Raw genomic sequence first — 24,124 nt, 5'->3', positions numbered from 1 at the left:
AACTCTTTGAGACCTTATGTACTGTAGCCCACCAGGCTCTTCTGTCCATGGGATTTCCCAGGCAAGAATACTGGAGTGGATTGCCATTTCTTTCTCCAAAGGATCTTCCCAACCCAAGGAATGAACCCGTGTCTCTCACATTTCTTGCACTGGCAGGTGGATTCTTTACCGCTGTGCCATCTTGAAAAAACCTACATTTCTTCAAATGTACTCATCTACCTAATGCAATTTCCATGTAATAGTTTTTGCTTGACAAAATGATTCCAAAGTTTGCCAAAAAGAATAAATGTGCACAAACATATTATAAATTCTGAGGAAGGAAAGTAAGGAAAGACCTGTATTAACAAATCTTAAGATTATATTTACTTAAGCTACAGTGATCAAAATGATGGAATAGTAGCTCTAGGAGTTACAAAGAACTGGAAGAAGGTATAAAACATACTGAACTATATGTAATCGTGTGGAATATGATGAATGTTGCATATCCAATCTGGTAGGGGCTAGTGGAATTTATGCATGTTGAGATTACTCTATAGCCATATAGTAAGCTAAATTAAGATAAATTCCACTTTCCACCTTTTCCAGAATCAAACATGGATTGAGGATTTAATTGTTGCCTTTTGAAAGCCTTTTGATTTCTTTTCCTAAAGTGAAAAATAAAAGTTGATAGCCTTGGCCAGTCAAAATTTTCTTTAGAAAATGGTAAAGGCTAAAACTTACAGATCAAGATAAACATAAGCATTATAACAAAAAGCCCTGTTTTGTAAAAATAATGCAAATAACTAAAAAATAGTTTTAAGACTTAAAGCTTATAAATAGGACTATCACACTGAAAAATTAAATAAGCTTTTTTGAAATGATATTGCTCATTGCTGAAAATGATTAGAAAATTGTCTATTCTCTTTAAACATCGGTAAGATCAAATTGCCCCCAACTGTCCTAAAAGCTCCCCAAAACATCTTAGTGTTGATATTTCTGCTTGTTGCCCCAATCCCACCGCTACCCCAAAGAAAGATTGAGGTTCAGATCAGATCAGATCATTCGCTCAGTCGTGTCCGACTCTTTACAGGACAAATATACAGATCTGATTTCATTACAGTAGAAATACATGCTTTATATCATTCCTTTCTTCTACATTTTAAATTTTGAGTTCAGTAAAAATGATTCCCTTCACCACTAGACATTTAAGAATAAATCCACCTTGCAAAGGTAACCTTTGTTAGTTAAGTTTTTGTGGTTTTAATGATTCTAGGTGAAATGGTGGCACTCATGAAGTATTTATATACATGCTTTCTTCTGTTTTACTGTTAAATATAACTTGTCTATTCTCAACTTTCACTTGAAACCTGAGCCAGAATTGATTTATATATAACTTTTTGTCCATATATCAATTTAATGCATACTGCAGTGATTTTTTTTTTAACTCAGTCTTAGTTCAACCTATGTTTTCTCTAAATATGGAATAAAGATAGTTTAGTTCTGCTGGAGACCTCCATGCCTACTCTTTGCTTTTCAGTCTAGATGATAAAATCTATCATTCTAAATTCTGTTCCTAACACTAACAGGAACTTTCACCAATTCCTTCTCATTTACCCAAGGAAACCCAAGTTCTAGAGGAATACAGCTCATCACCTCTTGTTTTATTCCTGTGACATTACTCTTATTTCATCCCCACCGCTAATATTCTCAAATTATGTCATGTGGTTACCAGTTCTCCAACATCTTTGAGTTATCCAAGGCCTATAGTCCTCCAGTTACTTTCATTCAAGCATTGTCTGCTCTCTCTTTCCTAGAACTCCCCAATTTTTTCCCCTTATGGTATTAGTCACAATCGAATACTATACTGATTTGCAAGCTTCCAATTGAAAAAATCTCAAACAAGGTGCAGTTTGACATGCTTATGATAGGTAGCATTTGACAGCACTATAATTCGAGCCCAGCACTTGAACTTCGCTGTTTATACACTTAGTTGTGTATTTGTCAAAGAGCCCATACCAGCTGAAGGGGCTGTTTTTTCTCATGTGCAATACTGTTTTCCATATTTATGTATGGTTGTTGTCTTTTCCTGCCTCTTAATGTAGCCACAGGTATATGCAGGTGTACATTCAGTGTATAGATATCTGCAGGTGTAAAGATACATTCAGTGTATCAAATTTCCTCCTTCCTCCTCAACCTACATTACTCTAATTTCTGACTGTAAAATGGGTCTAAAACTACTCTGGCCTTCCTAAATCCAATGGCACTCTTTTTAGTTGGATTCCCAAGGAGTAGAACATGAACTCGGTTTAGTTGTGTGTGATAGAGAGGAATATTTCTTTATTAAAAATAATCTTTTGTAGAAGGAACTGGCAACCCACCCCATTATCCTTGCCTGAAAAATCCCATGGACAGAGGAGCCAGGGAGGCGACAGTCCATGAGGTCACAAAGAGTTGGAAATGACTGAATGACTCAGCAAAAATAATCTTTAAGGGAGGAGGAAGCAGAAGAAGAAAGAGGCAGGCTTTGAGCAAGGAGGTGGTCACAGAGAGAGTTTAAACCTTGGCCTAAATCTTGAAGGCTCTCGGACAAAATCATATCATAGGATTTTTCTTAAAACAAGGGGGTGGCACTCTGTAACCCATGTGTGCGTGCTAAGTGGCTTTAGTCATGTCTGATTCTTTGTGACCCTATGGACTGTAGCCCACCAGGCTCCTCTGCCCATGGGATTTTCCAGGCAAGAATACTGGAGTGGGTTGCCATTTCCTCCTCTAGGGGATCTTCCCAACCCAGGAATTGGGTTCGTATCTCTTATGTCTACCTGCACTGGCAGGCAGGTTCTTTACCACCAGTGCCACCTGAGAAGCCCCTTTGTAACCTGTATCAGTCATTTATTAGCTGTGGCCTTCTGCAGAATAGGAGGTGCTCCCTGGAGAGCCTGCTCCAATAAGCAAAGGATAATTCTGCAGAAAATGGGATAGCTGGGAGTTCTCAGCAGTCAATACTCAGAGCAGCTGGGGATCGATGCCCTGTTCAGGTGGATCTGCTTTGGACTGCTAGCAGCATCTACGAGACACCCTTTCCAAGGAGGATGTGTTTTGAATCCTCGACAGTATTTGACAGTATTTGAAATGCTCTGTTGTCATATTCTGTCAAACTCAACTATGGCATTTCTACTAGCTTCTGCTTCTCTAGCCACACATCCACATCGCTAAATTCCTAGCCCTCTTTCTATTCTTAAATATGTGTAGATGTCCATTTTAAGTTATATTCTCATGTCATTATGCTGTCTATAAATTACCTCATCCAATTTCATGAGCACAACTACCGCATTTGAATATTTCTGTTCTCCCTTATACCCTTTAGATCTGAATACTCAATGTCACATTTTAAATTTCCTTTGAGAGGCCTCAAAGCCAATATACCAGGAATGGTGTATCTCTTTATGTCTAGCACCTAATTCAATTTGACATATAGTAGGTGCTCAACGAATATTTACTGAGTTAACGAATAACAGTCAGCTCTTTTATTCCAAACAGTCGTCACTCTCTTTCCTGAGTCAGGAATAAAATATATCACACAACGATAGAAATATTAAATACAAATCAATATGCAATAATGAAGCTTATATTTTAAAAAATTGTAGATAACCAATGATAATTGAATTTTATTGTTATAAGCTAATAAAACTGAGTTTGAAGTGTGTCATGATAATATTAGTGAATGTCAAATTAGCATGGTATTTCTGGAGTGGCATTTGAGGTATTTTATAATTATTACTATACTTTGAAAAACTTGTGATTGTTATGTTGTTGTAGTTATATAAAGTATCCAATAGATGGTACTGTAAAATGCCTAATGTTTAAAGCGGTATTGCAGGTAGAGAGTTTAAGCAAACAGTTAAAAATTCTGGGAGAATTAGGATGTTTTCCCCTGGATATTAATATATTTAAAATTGGATTTTAAGAATATAGCTTAAGTAGCACAGTAGTTCATGTGAAATATTATAAATATTTTCTTAATTCTCAAAATTCATGTATACTACAAGATGCAATTTTTAAATTATTCATATTATATTAGATTTTTTTTTTGTTCTTTTTGTGGTGATTACTATTAGTACCTGTGCTATTTCAGTTAATGCTACTCAAACCGCAGCATTTTCAGTAAGCAACCATTGTTGCATATCTGTTAACTGAAGTTCTAAAGAAACTTTTATATTCAAAATAAAGCAAACTAGTATGCGATAATCTCCTTGCTTAGCAAGAATGAGTCCATTATTTCTTTCAGTTTTGGATTTTCCTGAGGCCAATCTAATATCTGAATGAAGCATTATATCATTTTGAAAATATAACATGCATTCAGAACATTTACCAACATATAATTTATGAAGTTAAAATATCTTGTAAAAAGTAAGCTGTAATTATCAATATTGACAGATTGGTTGGAGTTTAATTCTAAAGCATGTATGAAAAAGAGCAATTTGTAGATGGGTTAGTTTATCTTAGAGCTCATTCAGAATTTCCATTACAAATTTCCTTACAAATTTTATTTGTAAGTATGAATACTGAATTTTGATTACCAGGATAAACTTTTATTAAACCTACTTCTAAAGCTAAAAATGTCTGAGGAATTATGTAGCATAGAAGGTTTAACATTTTCTGTTTATCTTAAATATACAGAGATGCTACATAGCTTTAAAATTTTTTGCTGCTGTTTATGATATTGCTCTCGAACAATCCTGAGTATTCCTTTGTGTGATGGTTATTTATCTTTTAATTTATTCAGTAAAATTTTATTGTATATGACATTATGCCAGGTATTTAACTAAGATAAATAGCTTTTAGAAAGAATGACTTTATGTGAATCCGCAGCTTCTTGTGGGATATGCATCTTATGTCCTATGGCTTCTTTATGCATTTGCTATTTTTTCCATATTTTGTATAATCAGAATATGTGATGTGATATTATATGTACTCTTACAAGGAATATATCCTTAGGTACACAGGAATCTTCTGCTTAAAGGAAATATACATTTGAAGGAACTTGATCTAGCATGAGTAATTGAGGATATCTTCTCTATTAAAAGAAAATAGTGCTTTTCCAACCATTATCTCCTAAGCCAGATTAGAATAAATAGATGAGACTTAAATAAAAAGGTATGAACACCTAATTGCCTGAATACTCAAGTTAAAAATAATTTTTTTTCCTCCCAATATGTTCCATGTGATGATAACAAATTTATGGATTCATCAGGGAATAATGGGCCTCTGGCATTTTATCCAGATTCTTTAAGATGTGTATATGCATTTTGTATTATGCTCTTTTCAGAAATAATGGCACACATGACTCATTTACTCAGATTTCCTAACATGCTGGATGTATGTAACATCACAGCAAAGCTCCTACATGAGCTAAATGGGATTAAATATAAAGTGCATGCAGAGCTCAAGTAATAGTCTCTTAATAGATATCAGATACTTTTTATCGCTGCCCTCTTTTATTTCAGTAACATTTTAATTAATTCACACTGATTGAATAAATGTACATTGAGACTTGTTTCCTAATGAGGGCGCATTTAGAGGAAAGGTTTTGCATCATTCTGATATCCTGTGGGTAATTATATTCTAATTATATGGTCGGGGGAAAAGAGTCTATAACTCAGTACTGATATTGTTCATTGGACCCAATTAATTACATGCACATAATGAAAGTTCATGATAAGGTTGACTGGCAGGCAGTGTAAAATTCTAGCTCAACTGAATCTAAGCCAAATGTGAATACAGAATTGGACTTTAACCTGGTTAGAAGATGCTTTGGTGTGAGATCAGTGGATATTTAGAGGAGCAAAGGATGAAAGGAAATTTCATTATAACTTATTCATTTCTTAATTCAAGGTCTTTTCCAAGATAGATGAAAAGGAAAACTTAGCAGCCTAATGCTTTAATTCTAAATATTATTATCAATATTATTTCATTACCTTGAGAGATTTTTCTGTATTTTAGAAAGCAAGTCACTAAAGATGCAATGAATGGTACATTTCTAGAACAGGTTCATATATTTGTTGAGAGAAAAAAATAGGCATAGCCTGAAGAATTACTCATTTTATGGATGTAAATTCAGTAGATATTAGTCTACTGTATTAGGGTGCTTTATTATTTCAAACCAACATATTTCATTCAGACTCTTGCCCCCCACTTTCAAAGGGTAATTATATATACATGCCCATAAATAGGTAACTTTTAATTATCTATTTATAAAGTAAGAGTTGTAAAGAATACTCTGAAAAAATAACTAATAAGTCATATATATTTCATTTTGGAATGCATTTTGGCGGTTTAAATCTGATACTTAGAATTTTGTAATATTTCAAGCAAAAGTCTAAGGACATGGTCTAAATATTGGTTCTCATCCTTTCTTTACTCAATTTCATTGTTTCCTTTGCTCAGATTTTGGAAGAGACAGTCTCCAAGATTGAGGAGGCTAGCTTCTCCCAACCCTCTTGTCTTCTAAAACTCTTCGCTTATCATCTCCTTTTTGTTCATTGCTTTCTGCTTTGATCACTTCTCCTCACCCCCACCCCCTTTCTTTCTTTCTCTCTTCTAATAATCCTCACATAGACATTTTCACTAAAAGACAAATCTGCCTGGTCCCATCTCCTTATTAGCAACAAAAGTGTTTTCTGCTGAGGAAAATACAGTCAGTCCTTTCTTGCTGAGCCCTGAGCAGGCAGTGGAAACGTTTGGGTTCTACGGTTCATAAAGCAGTTAACATTAATTGGGAACTTATTTGCCAGACATCCTTTTAATTCTGAAGGTGATATAATGATGATATCCCCTCTACATCTGAGGAAAGTGAAGCTTAGAGAGGAGAAGGAATATACTAAGTTCACACAACATGCAAGTGTTAGAAGCAATACCTGCCTTACCCTGAATCCCATGTTGTAAACTTATCTTTTATGTTTATGCTACCATCCTCCAAAACTGGTGAGGTATGAAGTAAATTTGGGGCATCTAGACCTTCAAAAAAGGAATGAGAAGAAAAATGCTGAAGAAAAGTACTGAAGTAAAGTAGAGGGGAATAGAAATGAAAAGAGAATAATAGATCGGAGAGTAGGCGAGCAGTGTAAGCAGTCTTTGTGAAGTTATATTTATTGTGAATCACAGCCAGAAAGAAATCAAAAACACCCCCTTCACTATACTGGCTTCTGATAATTTTATGAGGCCTAACCAAATAGGATAATATTTCTAGTGGCTTTATTTCATTAGGTAATCAGGGAGGCAAGACAATAACATTTTTCTTGTTGATTGTCTTTATATATAGATAGTGATGTTTGAAATGATTTTGATATCACCATTAAACATATTTTTAATATTTATATTGAAAACATTTGGCACCACTTTTGTTTCCAGTTGTCCATTTTACCAGGTGTATGCATTCCCAGATGTGTGTGCTTTCTTTCTGGACACAGATACGAATATTGAGTGAGCTGTTTAGGAGGGAGCCCTTATCTTCAGTATCTCCTGAACATAGTCTGCAAATACACAGAAACAATCACATCAACCAAAGTAAGAATAGAACATCTTTGTGAGTGATTGTAAGAAGAGTGAAATCATCTCAGTGAAAAATATGTTAATCTTTAAAGTTATGTTTGTGCAAGCTTCAAAATTTTGCTCCAGTGAGAAGTGATTAGACTAAGAACACTGGATAAGATTACAGTATGTGTATTTTCTTAAAAAAAAAAATATTGAAGTATAGTCAGTTTACAATGGTATTTCAGTTTGTGGTATATAACAAGGTGATTCAGATATATATATATATATATTCAATCATGTATATACATATTCATTATTTGTAATGAATATATATATTCAGTGGAAAAGGCAATGGCACCCCACGCCAGTACTCTTGCCTGGAAAATCCCATGGACGGAGGAGGCTGGTGGGCTGCAGTCCATGGGGTCACGAATAGTTGGACACAACTGAAGTGACTTAGCAGCAGCAGCATATATATTCAGTCATATATATGTTCATTATATATGATGAATATACATATTCTTTTTCATATACTTTTCCATTATCATTTATTATAGGATACAACAGGATCTTATTGTTTATCTGTTCTATATATATAATAGTTTGCACCTGCTAATCCATCCCTCCTTCTCACATATTAATCAGATATGTCAAGGGCCAGGGGAAAAGAGAAACAATTCATGTTTCTTCTGATACACTTGCCATACATTGAAATAACCTTTGGTTAAAGATGTTAATAAACAACAGAAGTATAAAAATCATTTTTGATCCATTTCCTTTTTAAAAATTTGTGTTGTGTTCAGATTTGTGAGTGTACGTACTTAAGAATGTGCAAAATCATAAAGGTTAAAAAAATTATGACACTTCAATGTAAAACATAAAATTCCTAGAAACATATTTGGTTTCTATACCTAGAGATGTCCTCGGGATGGATATATATATATATATATATATATATATATATATATATATCACGTGTGAGGAAGGAATCATTTACCCTCTTAGGGATAAGCAGTGCATCATTTTACAAACACCATTTTTCTTTACCCAAAACTGCTTTCCTTTTTTAATGCCAGAAATATCCATTATATATAAGGGAAACGAGCTTTTTAAGCTAGTTTTATTTGGCCACTTTAGGTTTATCATGGCACTGAAAATTTTTGTGTTAAACTAATCCATGCTGCTATCCAAGCCTGTTCTCTCAGTCAGAACAGGGAAACATTGTGGTTTCTGTTTGGCTGTGTTTGTCAACATTTAAACTAATTTTGTTTCAAAATCACTTAAAAAATAGAGACATGGCTAAAGAACAAAAGCTTTGAAAAAAAGTTTTTGTTAAGTCTGCTTTTGTTTTAATAAATGACGCCTGCAGAGAGAAGCAATAGGTTTGAATTCTGTCACTAACCTTATTTCTTGGCTAGTCATCTAAACTTTTTGATTCTATTTTCCAATCTGGAAAATGGGATATCTTGTTTTACTGGGAGGATTAAATGATACCATAAGCATTTTCAAAAATGTATGAATATTCTTATATCGGTATAAGGTGTTAATATAATTAATAATGATTTATAACTAATTAGACATTGTTAATCAGTAAATACATTTAATGATATAATTCTGTTAATTTGGCATTCTCTTGAAATAACTATGACCCTTTTAATGTTAGCACTATACTATGATTGTGTTTTAAACATTGTCAAACTTCTAATCTCTCCACCAAAGGTTTTTTTCTTTGTCTTATGACAATTTGAATTAAATTGTCAATTTAAAATGATTACATGTTAGAAAATATGAAGACAAGAGATATCTCAATACTTAAGAATAATAGGATTTTTAAAAACTCTTAATATTAAGTTAAACTTAATAAGTGCCCTGAAGGCAAATGTATCTTTTAAACTAATTATCTGTTCTTTGTATTCTGTTTAATATTAAAATGGTACTGATTAAAAAAAATCAATCACATTCCTCTGTAGTCACACCTCACATTTGCTTAAATAAAACAATACACAGCTCTTGTATTAATTCTGATTAAAAATACATTACTTATAGAGTTACACATTCATGATAATTTCAAAAAAACTGAAACATTTACTCTGCTCACCCTTGATATTTAAAAATTGTATACAGAAATGAAAAAAAAAGAAGTATGCAACTTCTGACTTTGTTTTCTGTCAAGTTGCTTCTTTTTATTTTTCCCAGATGCCATGTTTTCTTATTGTAACTCAAGATTAGGCTACTGATAAGCAAGTTAATTTAATGTATACTCTTTGCCTACATATCTTGATTGAAAATGAGCTCATGTATATGTTGTTTCCATCACTTTTATTCTTGGAGTGAATTCTAGTGTTGCTGTCAGATGGCTGAGCATTGATGGTGAAATTCTCAGAGCTGGTTGCTTTCTCTCTTATGTATTTATTCCTTCTAGTTCCCACTGAGCTCTTAATTTCTCTTGATCCTGTTATTCATCAGCTGCTTTCCCATTTTCTGGGAAATAGTGACAAAATCTGTACTATTTCCTTAATTTCTTCCTCTCTACCACCTCTCTGCCAACTTTACTCGCCCTCTGTAGATAACTCACATCCCCCCTACTCTTGAGAAAGATGAAGCTTACAAACATGAGTATCTGTAACTAACAGATTCTCTACGAAAGTGGTAGCAAAATGGCAGCCAGGCTTCCATTTCATCCCATAGTGTTTTCATGGGGGATACCTTAAAATGGGATTTTTATTATTCAACTTGGCACAGTCTTTGCCTTTTGTGGCACTGGGCCCATTTATATTATCTTCTTGGTCCCTATAGACTTTTGTATTCCAAATCCCTGTGAGTACAATCTCAGAGCTCTTTTTTTCACCATTTGACACTCCCTCAAAATGAATAGTGGCTTAGAGAATTCTCCAGGCCAGAACACTGCAGTGGGTAGCCGTTCCCTTCTCCAGGGGATTTTCCCAACCCAGGGATCCAACCCAGGTCTCCCGCATGGCAGGCAGATTCTTTACCAGCTGAGCCACCAGAGAAGCCTGTGCTGTGCCCCTCCTCCCCTCGCAACACCCCCTCCAAAAGCGATCTGGTAAAGAATCTGCCTGCAATGCAGGAGACCTCAGTTCAGTTCCTGGGTCTAGAAGATCCTCTGGAGAAGGGATAGGCTACCCACTCCAGTATTCTTAGGCTTTCCTGATGGCTCAGTTGGTAAAGAATCTGCATGCAGTGTGGGGGCCCTGGGTTGGATCCATGGATGGGGAAGATCCCTTGGAGAAGACAACAGCTACCCACTCCATTATTCTGGCCTGGAGAATTCCATTGACTGTATAGTCCTTGAGGTCGCAAAGAGTTGGACACAACTGAGAGACTTTCACTTTCTTTCTTTTCACTTTCAAAATGAATAGATTTGGAAAAGACTAATAGCTTTTGTATAAGCTTCTGCCTCATCTGAAAAAAGTTTTTGAAGTACCTCCTTTTATTTTTTATTTTCAAATGGTCTCTCTGTGTGTCTCTTTGCTTCTTTCTCCCAGCTTCTTTCTCCTGGATGAATACCTATTTTTTTTAATTTTGAAAAGAGGACTCTTGAGTCTCCATGAAAATAGTGTTCATTACTGCCTCCCATGCACATCATGCTGTCTCCACCTAAACTTTTAGAATTGCCATGTTTTCATGGAGAATGTGTATATATATACATATATATATATACACACACACACACATACATGTATTTTATTTCACTATAGATTTTTGCACTCTTTTAGGAATTAGAGGATGTGGTTAGAAGGTAAAAAGAGAGATCAATTTTTCCCACAAATTTTATTACAAGTATTCTCAAACACAATACATATGAATCCAGTATATATCCCCAAGCTTGTATGAATTATCAGTAATTCTTATGATATATATATGTAATACATAAAATAATAATTGAATTTTCAATCATTCTTATATATGTATATATGGCTATATGTGTGCATGTGTATATATTTTATAAAAATACACACACTAATATATAATTTATTAAGTTGGACCTTTTGAAAGTAAATTGCAACTAGTATGACACCATATCTAAATATTTCAGCAGGTAAGTTCTAAGATAAGAACAACATTTATAATATTATTATGAAAATATTAGCTATTCCACAAAATCAGTAATAATTCTTTCTATATTTCTATGCCGATAATTATCTAAAAATGACTTTTGTAGATTGTTTTATCTCTTTGTTGGTAGTGCTGGGGTGGACAGGAGCTATTTGAAGTTCTTGCACTGCACTTGGCTATTATTCTGAGCCACTTGATAACTATAGTTTTTTCACTTGGAATAGAAGGCATATGAGATTCATGCCCTTAGTGTTGTTCAATCTCTCAGTCATGTCTGACTCTTTGTGATCCCATGGACTGCAGCATGCCAGGCTTCCCTGTCCTTCACCATCTCCCAGAGTTTGCTGAAACTCACATCCTTTGAGTTGGTGATGCCATCCAACCATCTCATCCTCCTGCATTCAGGCTTTTCTAGCATCAGGATCTTTTCCAATGAGTCAGTTCTTCTCATCAGGTGGCCAAAGTATTGGAGCTTCAGCTTCAGCATCAGTCCTTCCAATGAATATTCAGGGTTGATTTCTTTTGGGATTGACTGGTTTGATTGCCTTGCTTTCCAAGGGACTCTCAAGAGTCTTCTCCAGCACCACAGTTTGAAGGCATCAGTTCTTCAGTGCTCAGTCTTTTTTCCTGTCCAGCTCTCACATCAATACATGATTACTGGAAAAGCCATAGCTTTGACTATATGGATCTTTGTAGGCAAAGTAATGTCTGAGCTTTGTAATACCCTGCCTAGGTTTGTCATTGCTTTTCTTCCAAGGAGCACGAATTTTTTAATTTCATGGCTGCAGTCACCGTCCACGGTGATTCTGGATCCCAAGAAAATAAAAGTCTGTCACAGTTTCCATTGTCTCCCCATCTATTTGCCATGAAGTGATGGGACCAGATGCCATGATCTTTGTTTTATGAATGTTGAGTTTTAGGCTAGCTTTTTTTCACTCACCTATTTCACCTTCATGAAGAGCCTCTTTAATTCCTCTTTGCTTTCTGCTGTAAGGGTGGTGTCATCTGCATATCTGAATTTATTGATATTCTCCCTGCTCTTGTTTCCAGCTTGTGCTTCATGCTGCCTGGCATTTCACATGATGTACTCTGCATATATGTTAAATAAGCAGGATGACAGTATACAACCTTGATGTACTCCTTTCCCAATTTGGAACCAGTCTGTTGTTCCATGTCTGGTTCTAACTTTTGATTTTGACCTGCATAGAGGTTTCTGAGGAGGCAGGTATGATGGTCTGGTATTACCATCTCTTGAAGAATTTTCCACAGTTTCTTGTAGTCTACACAGTCAGAGACTTTAACATGGTCAATGAAGCAGAAGTAGACATTTTTTCTGGAATTCTCTAGCCGTTTTTATGATCCAATGGATGTTGGCAATTGGATCTCTGGTTCTTCTGTCTTTTCTAAATCTACATTGTACATCTGGAAGTTCTCAGTTCACATACTGTTAAAGCCTAGCTTAAGGATTTTGAGCATTACTTTGCTAGCATGTGAAATGAATATAGTTATGCAGTAGTTTGAATATTCTTTGGTATTGTCCTTTGGGATTGGGATGAAAACAACTTTTCTAATCCTGTGGCCACTGCTGAGTTTTCCATACTTGCTGGCATATTGAGTGCTGCACTTTAACAGCATCATCTTTTAGGATTTGAAATAGTTCACCTGGAATTCCATCACCTCCACTAGCTTTGGTCATAGTGATGCTTCCTAAGGCCCAATTGACATCACACTGTAGGATTTCTGGCTCTAGGTGAGTGATCACACAATTGTTGTTATCTGGGTCATTAAGATCTTTTTTGTACATTTCTTCTCTGTAACTTGCCACCTCTTCTTAATCGCTTCTGTTAGGCCCATACTGTTTCTGTCCATTATTGTGACCATCTTTGCATGAAGTATTCTCTTGGTATCCCTAATTTTCTTGAAGAGATCTCTCAGTTCAGTTCAGTCGCTCAGTCATGTCTGACTCTTTGTGACCCCATGAATCACAGCACGCCAGGCCTCCCTGTCCATCACCAACTCCCAGAGTTCACCCAGACTCACGTCCATCGAGTCAGTGATGCCATCCAGCCATCTCATCCTCTGTCGTCCCCTTCTCCTCCTGCCCCCAATCCCTCCCAGCATCAGAGTCTTTTCCAATGAGTCAGCTCTTCGCATGAGGTAGCCAAAGTACTGGAGTTTCAGCTTTAGCATCATTCCTTCCAAAGAAATCCCAGGGCTGATCTCCTTCAGAATGGACTGGTTGGATCTCCTTGCAGTCCCAGGGACTCTCAAGAGTCTTCTCCAACACCACAGTTCAAAAGCATCAATTCTTCGGTGCTCAGCCTTCCTCACAGTCCAACTCTCACATCCATACATGACCACAGGAAAAACCATAGCCTTGATTAGACAAAACTTTGTTGGCAAAGTAATATCTCTGCTTTTGAATATGCTATCTAGGTTGGTCATAACTTTCCTTCCAAGGAGTAAGCGTCTTTTAATTTCATGGCTGCAGTCACCATCTGCAGTGATTTTAGAGCCCAGAAAAATGAAGTCTGACACTGTTTCCACTGTTTGCCCATCTATTTCCCATGAAGTGATGGGGACCAGATGCCATGATCTTCGTTTTCTGAATGTTGAGCTTTAAGTCAACTTTTTCACTCTCCACTTTCACTTTCATCAAGAGGCTTTTGAATTCCTCTTCACTTTCTGCCATAACGGTGGTGTCATCTGCATATCTGAGGTTATTGATATTTCTCCCAGCAATCTTGATTCCAGCTTGTGTTTCTTCCAGTCCAGCGTTTCTCATGATGTACTCTGCATATAAGTTAAATAAACAGGGTGACAATATACAGCCTTGACGTACTCCTTTTCCTACTTGAAACCAGTCTGTTGTTCCATGTCCAGTTCTAACTGTTGCTTCCTGACCTGCATACAAATTTCTCAAGAGGCAGGTCAGGTGGTCTGGTATTCCCATCTCTTTCAGAATTTTCCACAGTTTATTGTGATCCACACAGTCAAAGGCTTTGGCATAGTCAATAAAGCAGAAATAGATGCTTTTCTGGAACTCTCTTGCTTTTTTGATGATCCAGCAGATGTTGGCAATTTGGTCTCTGGTTCTTCTGCCTTTTCTAAAACCAGCTTGAACATCAGGAATTCACGGTTCACCTATTGCTGAAGCCTGGCTTGGAGGAGAGATCTCTAGTCTTTCCCATTCTATTTTTTTCTCTATTTCTTTGCATTGTTCACTTAGGAACACTTTCTTACCTCTCCTTGCTATTCTTTGGAACTCCGCATTCATATGGGTGTATCTTTCCTTTTCTCATTTGCCTTTCACTTCTCTTCTTTACTCAGCTATTTGCAAGGCCTCCTCAGACAACATTTTGCCTTTTGCATTTATTTTTATTTGGGATGGTTTTGATTACTACTTCCTTTGCAGTGTTACAAACCTCCATCCATACTTCTTCAGGCACTCTGTCTATCACATCTAATCCCGTGAATCTATTTGTCACTTCCACTGTTTAATAGTAAGGATTTGATTTAGGTCATAACTGAATGGCCTAGTGGTTTTCCCTAACTTCTTCAATTTAAGTCTGAATTTTGCAATAAGGAGTTCATGATCTGAGCCACAGTCAGCTCCCAGTCCAGTTTTTGCTTGTCCATCTTGGCTGCAAAGAATATCATCAGTCTGATTTTGGTATTGACCATCTGATGATGTCCATGTGTAGTGACTGCTGGTTGAGCATCTTTATTTGATTTATTGAGAGTCTCTGGAGACTCTCTCAGGTCAATGCCATAGAATAGGATAAGCCACTTAATCTGGATTTAAGGAGATCACACATTTGTATATTGTAATAAAGATAGAAGAGCTACATCTGTGTCTTTAAATGTTTATTTAGATCTAAACTTCAACCAAGAAGTAAGAAAGGTAGAGGGCTGACAAAATGCTCTGAACTGGCCCAAACAGAAGCTAACACACACAATTTCCCTACCTCCAATTGCCCTGGGTTGTTATATTGAGTGACTTGGACTCAGAAGTCAAGCGTATTACCAACACCAGAAGCTTTCAATGAAAGTTCTATCAAACCTGTTGTCAATACATCTGAGAAACAGCATCGGTGGCCCCCAGAGGCTTCTCCTGTTAATGGGATAGTTGTCCCAAGTTCATCTTCCCAGACTCCATAACTTTTTTTGATGAAAATCTGTTGCTATAGTAATTTATACTTACAGTCTGGAAATATATTCCAGTGTTGTATTGTTGTTGTTATTGTTGTTCAGTCGCTAAGTCATGTCCAACTGTTTGCAACCCATGGACTGCAGCACAACAGACCTCCCTGTCCCTCCTGGAGTTCTCCCAAGTTCATGTCCATTGAATTGGTGATGCTATCCAAAAAAGTCCTCGTCTCCTTTTGCCTTCAATCTTTCCCAGAATCAGGGTCTTTTCCAGTGAGTCGGCTCTCCAGATTAGGTGTCCAAATCACTGGAGCTTCAGCTTCAGCATCAGTCTTTCCAGTGAATATTCAGGGTTGATTTCTTTTGGGATTGACTGATTTGATTGCCTTGCTTTCCAAGGGACTCTCAAAAGTCTTCTCCAGCACCACAATTTGAAAGCATCCATTCTTTGGTGCTCAACCTTCTTTATGGTCCAACTCTTCCCTCCATACATGACTACTGGAAAGACCATAGCTTTGACCGTATGGACATTTGTTGGCAAAGTGGTCTTTGCTTTTTAATACACTGTGTAAGTTTGTCATGGCCTTCCTTCCAAGAAGCAAGCATGTTCTAATTTCATGGATGCCGTCAGTGTCCACGGTGATTTTGGAGCCCAAGAAGAGAAAATCTGTCACTGCTTCCAACTTTTCCCCTTCTATTTGCCATGAAATGATGCCCCATGATCTTATTTTTTTTAAATGTTGAATTTATGCCAGGTTTTTCACTCTCCTCCTTCACAGTATAAAATGGCAAAAAGTTTTATTCCTGAACACTAATTTCCTCTAGGGCTGTCTTACACTTGTTTTGTTCTGCTCTTGGATGTGTTGGATCCTTCTAGAAGGATCCAATAGCCACGAACCTCTCATGTAGCTATTTATTCTTCTGGGTTTTACTTCCTTTCTGGTGTTCAACTGGGTAAGGGAATAAACTAGTATCTGAACTCTCAGCTCTTTTGTTCTCATTTTGGGAGTTCTCCTCACATGGCTTGGTACAGGAGAGGAAACTCAAATATTCTGAGTGTTCTCTTCTTTCTAGAGATACAGTGTCTAAGAACTAGCTTCCTATCAACCTTTCCTACTCCTGCTTGAACCAAAGAAAATATTTATCTAGTATGATGAGTGTAATTTATCACCTGTTCATCCAGATTTTTGTTTTATGGTATAAAGTCCCATAGGCCACAGCTTTTTGGAATTTGGTAAATGAATCTCTGTTTCTTGCCAGAAAAAATAAAACAAAACAAACAAACAAACAAAAAAATTCCCCATGTGACTCAGAAAAGAACAGGTAGTGGGTAATTGAAGATATACTGTCACAAAGACTGGTTTCAGTGTATTTAACTTAATCTTTTAATAATTATTCTCAAGTAAAATTTTTCTACTTATTTCATTATATTTTGAATTCTTACTGCTATTAATGGAATATGTACTTTTTATTTCCAGAATATCACGTTAATTCAACTCCATAAGCTTTATCTACATCAAAAAGAAGATGAGTGTTTTTGAGATAGGATTGAGAGTTGGACTGGAAAGTGAAATAGTGGGCTGGTAAATGGGCAAGTGAAAAAGTTAGTAAGAATGGTTTATGAATGATAATGGAACTTGGAGATGAGGTCTCATTCCAAAATATGAGTGTAATATATCACTGTTATTATAGAGAGGTCTGTGAAATTGACCAAATGTTAGTCTACTTTAAACATATGAAATTGTATTTTGAATGAGTAACTCTATAACATGATCTCTTCTGCTTTAGAATGATCTTTATTTCATGAAGAGATCTTTGCTTATTAAAGAATGTAAGAAGAAAAATTATGACAAAGAAATGCACTTGTAATGTACTCAATTATTTCATAGGTGTGTAGTGATATAATTTTCATTGGTATTTGCTTTCAGTATGACTTTTTTTCAGTTTTAATATGAACTTCTCTTTTTCAGCAGACTCTGCCCACTTCAGGAGTTTCAGCCCCTGAGGTGCGTAAGCAAAAAAGGTTTTCACACTTACAATTATAGGTCATTATCCATCCGTATTGTTATAAAGACCATTTTGGGCTGTGAGAGTGACATACTTATGTTAATTTGTATGTTTTATTTTGTCTCATATTCTTATATTTGGAATTGGGATCTTTGTATTAATATTTTCATGTTGGGATAGACTTGAAGCCTGTACCATCTACCTTCGTGACAGGCATTAGGGAAACAAGAAGTTATGTGGCACAGAATAAGCAGGATAAAATAACAGTGACTTTGCAGAGTTTTGACCCCGTGTGTAAGAATAGCGTTATTCCTATTTGTCACATTTAAACTTTGCAGAAAACCCAAACAGTTCACTAGTGTAAGCCCTTAAAATGTAGCTTGCAGTGATGGCAAATCGAGAAACTCTTGTTCACATTGAAGTGCCTATCACTTTTAAAAGAGTACATCTACATTAATCACTTAGCATAAAACATTGCATAGGAAGTCATAGGAATACCATAAGTCATTAAATAAATGACTTTGATTTTGAAAATAAATGTAAGCATTGCCACAGCATTTATTTTCAGTAAAGTGTTAACTTTACCTTCAAATTAATGAAGTAAAGCCTCTACATTTTTCTCTGATGATACCCCATTCAGTTGCTATTATCTCTAAAGCATATGCTCAGATGGTATTTTTTCACTTAAAATTATAATTTGAATCTGCTTGCTTAGAATATATTACTCATGATATCTAAATACTATATGAGTCTGATTTATTTTCAGTTCAGTTCAGTTCAGTCGCTTAGTCGTGTCCGACTCTTTGCGACCCCACGGACCACAGCAAACAAGGCCTCCCTATCCATCACCAACTCCCAGAGTCCACCCAAACTCATGTCCATTGAGTTGGTGATGCCATCTAGCCATCTCATCCTCTCTCATCCCCTTCTCCTCCTGCCCTCAATCTTTCCCAGCATCAGGGTCTTTTCAAATGAGTCAGCTCTTTGCATCAGGTGGCCAAAGTATTAGAGTTTCAGCTTCAACATCAGTCCTTCCAATGAATATTCAGGACTGATCTCCTTTAGGATGGACTGGTTGGATCTCCTTGCAGTCCAAGGGACTTTCAATAGTCTTCTCCAACACCACTTACAAGATAGATAATTGCACAAATAGTAATAATCTCTCTCTCTTCTGCTCTAAAGTATTTTCTAATCAGTGTAGACTGCCTCATTACATTTTTAAAAATTTCCTTTTATAACTACAGACATACCTAAAATATACTAGTAGCTATGATTCATATATAATGTTTCTACTCTGAGAGATATTAAACTATTTTGGTATTCTTTAAGTCAGCTGATACCATTATTATTATAATTATTCTAAAGTAGACATGTTAAATTACACTCAGGTAACATAGGTATTAGAAAAGTTTATTATTTAGGCTAATTTTTTTAATGTCAGAGAATTAACTTTATGGTTAAGATAATTGAGTTTATTTTTGCCCCATCATAGCTCATTAGATAATTAACTGCAAATTAAAAAATTTTTTCTTTAGACCTGTTGATCTCAAAAGCTCTCCCATATTTAGTCATGTGATTTGTACACTATAAATAAAATTAATAGACCAAAATTGCTGTTTCCAAAACATGATTTTTTTTATTTGTCATTGTTTTCTGCTATGAAGTTTTAAAAAGTCTTCCTATACTGAATATGTATATATATATATATATATATATATATATATATATGAAGCTATATTGGTTTTGTGTGTGCATATATGTAAATGTATATTTATTGGCTAAACTTTTCACTTGGGAGCAAGAGCTTTTCTTTGTGGATACATCTATTATTTAGAAGTGGCATAGACCCTTTCTTGCATACATCATAGCCTTATTGCCCACAATAAGTTTCAATTATCAATTGTTTCAAAGTATAACAAAAGCATACCTTATTTTGTGAAAAGATATCTGTTTATTAAGAAAATACTTTCAATTGTTTAAAAGTATAAGAAAAACTCACAGACATCTACAAATCAATTTCAGTGTAAAAACCTCTCACTTTTTATTACTAATTCTCAAATCTTTTATAGACATTGCGTCCAGGCCAACTTGACTGATCTTCCTACACCCACCCACACATACCCACCCACCCACACACACACACACACGTATCTTGTTTTCTGTAGCTTTCCAAAGGATGTAAGTAATTTTTCATGGTAACACCTTATTGTATACTCAAAACTCATTGGTTTGAGTGATAATTAAATTACACAATTCAAAATATAAGATAAATTCTACTTAGAACTTGCATAAACAGATACATAGAAATTACTAAGTTAAGATTTTAACTCACCTGATAGAACGAGATAATGACTATGAAAATACAAGAGAGCTACTTATAGGTTTTTAATCTTCAGTTTTCCATGGCCATCAATTATTACGGTTTATCAAGGGAATGGAGAGTGAGTGGTGTTGAGGTCTATACACTGGGACCTAATTTTCTAGTGGCACAGCCATAGCTAGTAAACAGCCCAAATGATTTTGGCATGGACTTTCCCACTCCTAAATTTCATTTCTTCTAATCAGAATTTCTTGAACAGAAATTTTCTAATCTTTCACACTTAACATTCAGTATGAAATTATGCTAGACGAGAATACACATTATCATGTGTGATATATGATCCACAGGGCTGTGGATCAAGGTATAAATTTTACCTTCAGGCTGAGTTGGTGAGTAGCACCTTAATCCTTATGTTAAGACTAGGATTGATTCTGTCTCAGTTGTTTTCCTCTGTCTTCCTACAAAAGACTCAGATTATCACACTGAGTTATGGTGACATCTGGAAAAATAAATAAAATACTGTAAAGTAAATAAAGTACTTCTTCACAAGCCCCATCTTTACAAAAAAACCTACCTGAGTTAATGATAAAATGTAGCCTTTTTTTTTTTTTTCTACTATTTTAAAAATTACTGTCATTTACTGAGTGCCTAATTAATGCTAGTACTTTATCTGCTTTTTCTCAATTTATTATCACTTGAAACTTCCCATTTTATAGATGAATTACTGGATGGCTTAGAGAGGTAAACAACTTACTTGCCCAAGTCCTTACAGAGACAAAGCTCGAATACAGCCTCCAAGCCCACGTTTTTGCCTTTGTACAAAATATTTTTTGCTTTTTGAATAAGTATTTATTTAACTAATTAAAAAGAAATGGAAATCTCTATATCATTTGTCATAGCTGTGCTTAAAACTATATAAAATATTTCTAAAAATATCAAGACTACTTTGCTACTCAGCTGTGTTTCCCTGCAACTTCTAAGGATTTCTAGTAGATTTTGAGCCTTCACCATGATTGAAATGATTTAATGTTTCTCAGCAGGAACATGTTTAAATCTTGTAATAAGGTTGTGATAATTAAAGGTGCAGCTTTGCAACTGTTATTAAGTTGCTTTCTTGGAGTTTGTAACTTGTCTAAATCCTGGTGAACATGGTAACACTCCTGCTTCAGGGAGATATTTTACATTGTGTTCCTGGAGTTAAAATGTTAGAGTGTCAGGGAAATGCTTAGGGCCTAGCTCCAGTAGCAGAACGGGCTAAGGCACCACTTGGGCAAGTGATGCAGTAGCAGAGAAAGCAGGTTGTGAGATTCCAGTAAAGGATACTGTTGGCAGGCAAGCAAAACTCGCCCCCACCCTTTGTGGCTTTTGTACCAATCAAGGCGCTTTGCCACTGCCTGTCTCTCATGCTGAGATTGGACAAAGAGAAGAAAATCCTGTGCTTGAGGTAATCATCACTTGCTGCTTGTCGTCTGAGTGATCGATAACAGCAGGCTTAAGTATTGTGGTAAACATCTCTTTTGTGAAAGCACTTTTCAGCAACTTACAAACACTCTACTTCTGAGAACCAGCATGAGACAGAAAAAGACTTTTTTTAGAGCACATATTTTAAAGTGACGTCTTTTTATTTCATTTATCGCATCTTTCTGTCTTCTGTGGATTGTCTTTTCATCTTTTCTTCTCTGTTTATGATGACGGTGATTATTTTGGAATCCTAATAGAACATATTGCCCAGTTAGTGGAGTCTAAGGATCACAAGACACTGAATTCTATGTTTTAAATGTCTGCATAGCAAACACAAATGGTTGATATTTGAAAATGCTGAAATATCGATAACTGTATTTTATATTTTGTAGTTATATGTTCTATGTTCTTTCATTTTTTTGGTTAAAGCAGCTCTTTTCAGTGTTTGAATAATTCCTATTGATTGAAGCAATAATTTTCCAACTCTTTATATCTAGGATAATTTATCTGGCAGGACAAAATTTACCTTAATTATAACTAATTTAGTTTGTGATTTAGAGCCCCAAAACATAAAAAAAAAAAAAAAATCTGAAGGTGAAGTGATAAGTACTGCCCTATATTATCACAGAGCACTTTTATCCTGAATAAAGATGCAAAATAATGCTGGCAAGCTCTTCCTGAAATTTTTCTATAACTTTAGCATTGGAATTAACATTCTTAGATATCATAATAGAACTTGGCCAGTCAGGGAAAATCAACCCCCAACATGGGCCAGTGACATTTTGGTGGACATCAGATTTTTCAAAGATGTAATTGCTTGACCCTTCCTGTGGCTCATATAGAATTGAAAAGAAGTAAAGATTTTCTTAGTGGAAATAGGGAAAAGTATTCAACTACTCTCCTGTTATCCTATGCTGCTTAAGTAAAATATAGTGAATAGCTCAGAGAGACTTCCATACAATTTGGAAGTAAACATGAAACAAATTAGTATAATACAAAGAAAACCATGAAAAAATATTAGATGGTTTATGAGTCTTTCCTGTTTTTAAATTGTCAGTCTGATTAATTCTAGAAATTCCAACCACTAAGCATATTTCCATTAAACAAAGAAACCACTTTATTCTTGGTGTGTGTGTGTATTTGAATAAATATGTTTTATTATCTAGATGATGAGTTGACTGAAGTTTTTTCATAATCTGTGATATACCTCTTATGATTCTAGACTTTAAAAATAAAGTTTTAACAATTGAAAAGTCAATTTAGGGTTTTTAATTTTTTTTTTTTTAATTTTACTATTGCTACTAGAAAGCATTAGATTTGTCTAGTCTGCAGTTTTCTTAGAGGGATGACCCCCCTAGAAAGAAATGAAATCACTTAAACAAGTGCTTTCTGCCAGCTAGAGTTTCAGGATTTCCCCCAGCTATACACTTTTTTTATTGTTTTGTTGCTAAGTCATGCCCAGCTCTTTTGGGATCCCATGGACTGTAGCCAACTAGGCTCCTCTCTCCATGGGATTTCCCAGGCAAGAATACTGGAATGGGTTGCCATTCCCTCTTCCAGGGGATCTTCCTAACCCATGGATAAAATATGCCCAGCATTGCCAGGTGTATTCTTTACTGCTAAGCCACCAGGGAAGCCCAGCTCTATGGGCTAAGAATAAAATATTATTAATTGATAATTTGGTAATTCTTTACAGACATATACTCACTTGTTTTAAATGCCCAGAATTACATTTATAAATAGTCTGGATGCAAATACTGAGTTTCATTGTGATTAATCAACTTAAATTTTATTTAGATCTTATAACTCAAGCATTTGGGAATTTAATGCTAAATAACAATATTGGATTACAAAGCAGAATATACGATATATAAATGATAACTTTCACAGTGTAGATTTTTATAAAACACTGTTACCACATTTTATTTACCTGAATGTTAGAACTCAGAAAAAAAAATCCCCACACCCACCAAGTATTACATGCTTGAACTCAGCGCAACATGCTATGGATTTTCAAATGTAGGTTGCTGAGCTTTACTCATTTATAAGTATGCCTACTATAATTAGTTAACTTTTTCATATATATGTATTTGAAAATATAACAAGCATTTTACATAATGGTGATATTAAAGAGCACCCTAATGGAAAAGCTATACCTATTTTACATTATTCACTATAACTTTCATTTATTTAGCACATGCACTAGGACCGTTGGTTGGTTGGTTGGTTGTTTTTTACAGCCCTCTCCAAAAAGTTGATGAGTATTCAGACTGTTCGGTTACAATCAATAAAAGTTTGCAGGCCTATAGAAGAGGTTTTGTTAGGAGGATTCCGTATGGGTTTACAGAAATTAATTTACAGTAACTTACCTGTGAGTTAGGAAGTTCGACTACTGAATAGTTTCTTGAAGTTCTTTTCAGTTCATGAAATTTGTTGAATATTTCATTTTGCTGCTTTCGTGTTTTCAAAAACAGCTCAGCTCTGTATTCTAAAATGCTTTCCCTTAATTTATATTACATTTTAAACCAATATCTAAATTGAGTTTCTGTAAAGAGACACAACTGTGAAGGAATAATATGGAGTAAATGCTGCAGTTTGTTA

General features: G+C 35.4%; 1 protein-coding gene across 9 annotated transcripts in view; it reads left to right on the top strand.

Annotated features, from left to right (window-relative positions):
• Positions 1-24,124, top strand: part of DGKB (diacylglycerol kinase beta) — an 875,335-nt gene that overhangs the window by 305,237 nt on the left and 545,974 nt on the right. For 5 of the 9 annotated variants that reach the window (XM_059885674.1, XM_015468340.3, XM_059885675.1 and 2 more), the window contains one exon: positions 17,706-17,741. The exons of 2 other annotated variants lie outside the window; for them this stretch is intronic. In XM_059885674.1, coding sequence (XP_059741657.1) covers positions 17,706-17,741 — 36 coding nt within the window. The remainder of the gene's footprint in view (positions 1-17,705; positions 17,742-24,124) is intronic. 2 more of the 9 variants (XM_059885676.1, XM_010804044.4) reach the window with 1 other exon arrangement.

The sequence above is a fragment of the Bos taurus genome, chromosome 4 (assembly GCF_002263795.3).
Source record: "Bos taurus isolate L1 Dominette 01449 registration number 42190680 breed Hereford chromosome 4, ARS-UCD2.0, whole genome shotgun sequence".
NCBI classification, from domain to species: Eukaryota; Metazoa; Chordata; class Mammalia; order Artiodactyla; family Bovidae; genus Bos; species Bos taurus.
The sequence above is the reverse complement of the archived record's forward strand: the minus strand, read 5'-3'. Positions and strand labels throughout refer to the sequence as shown.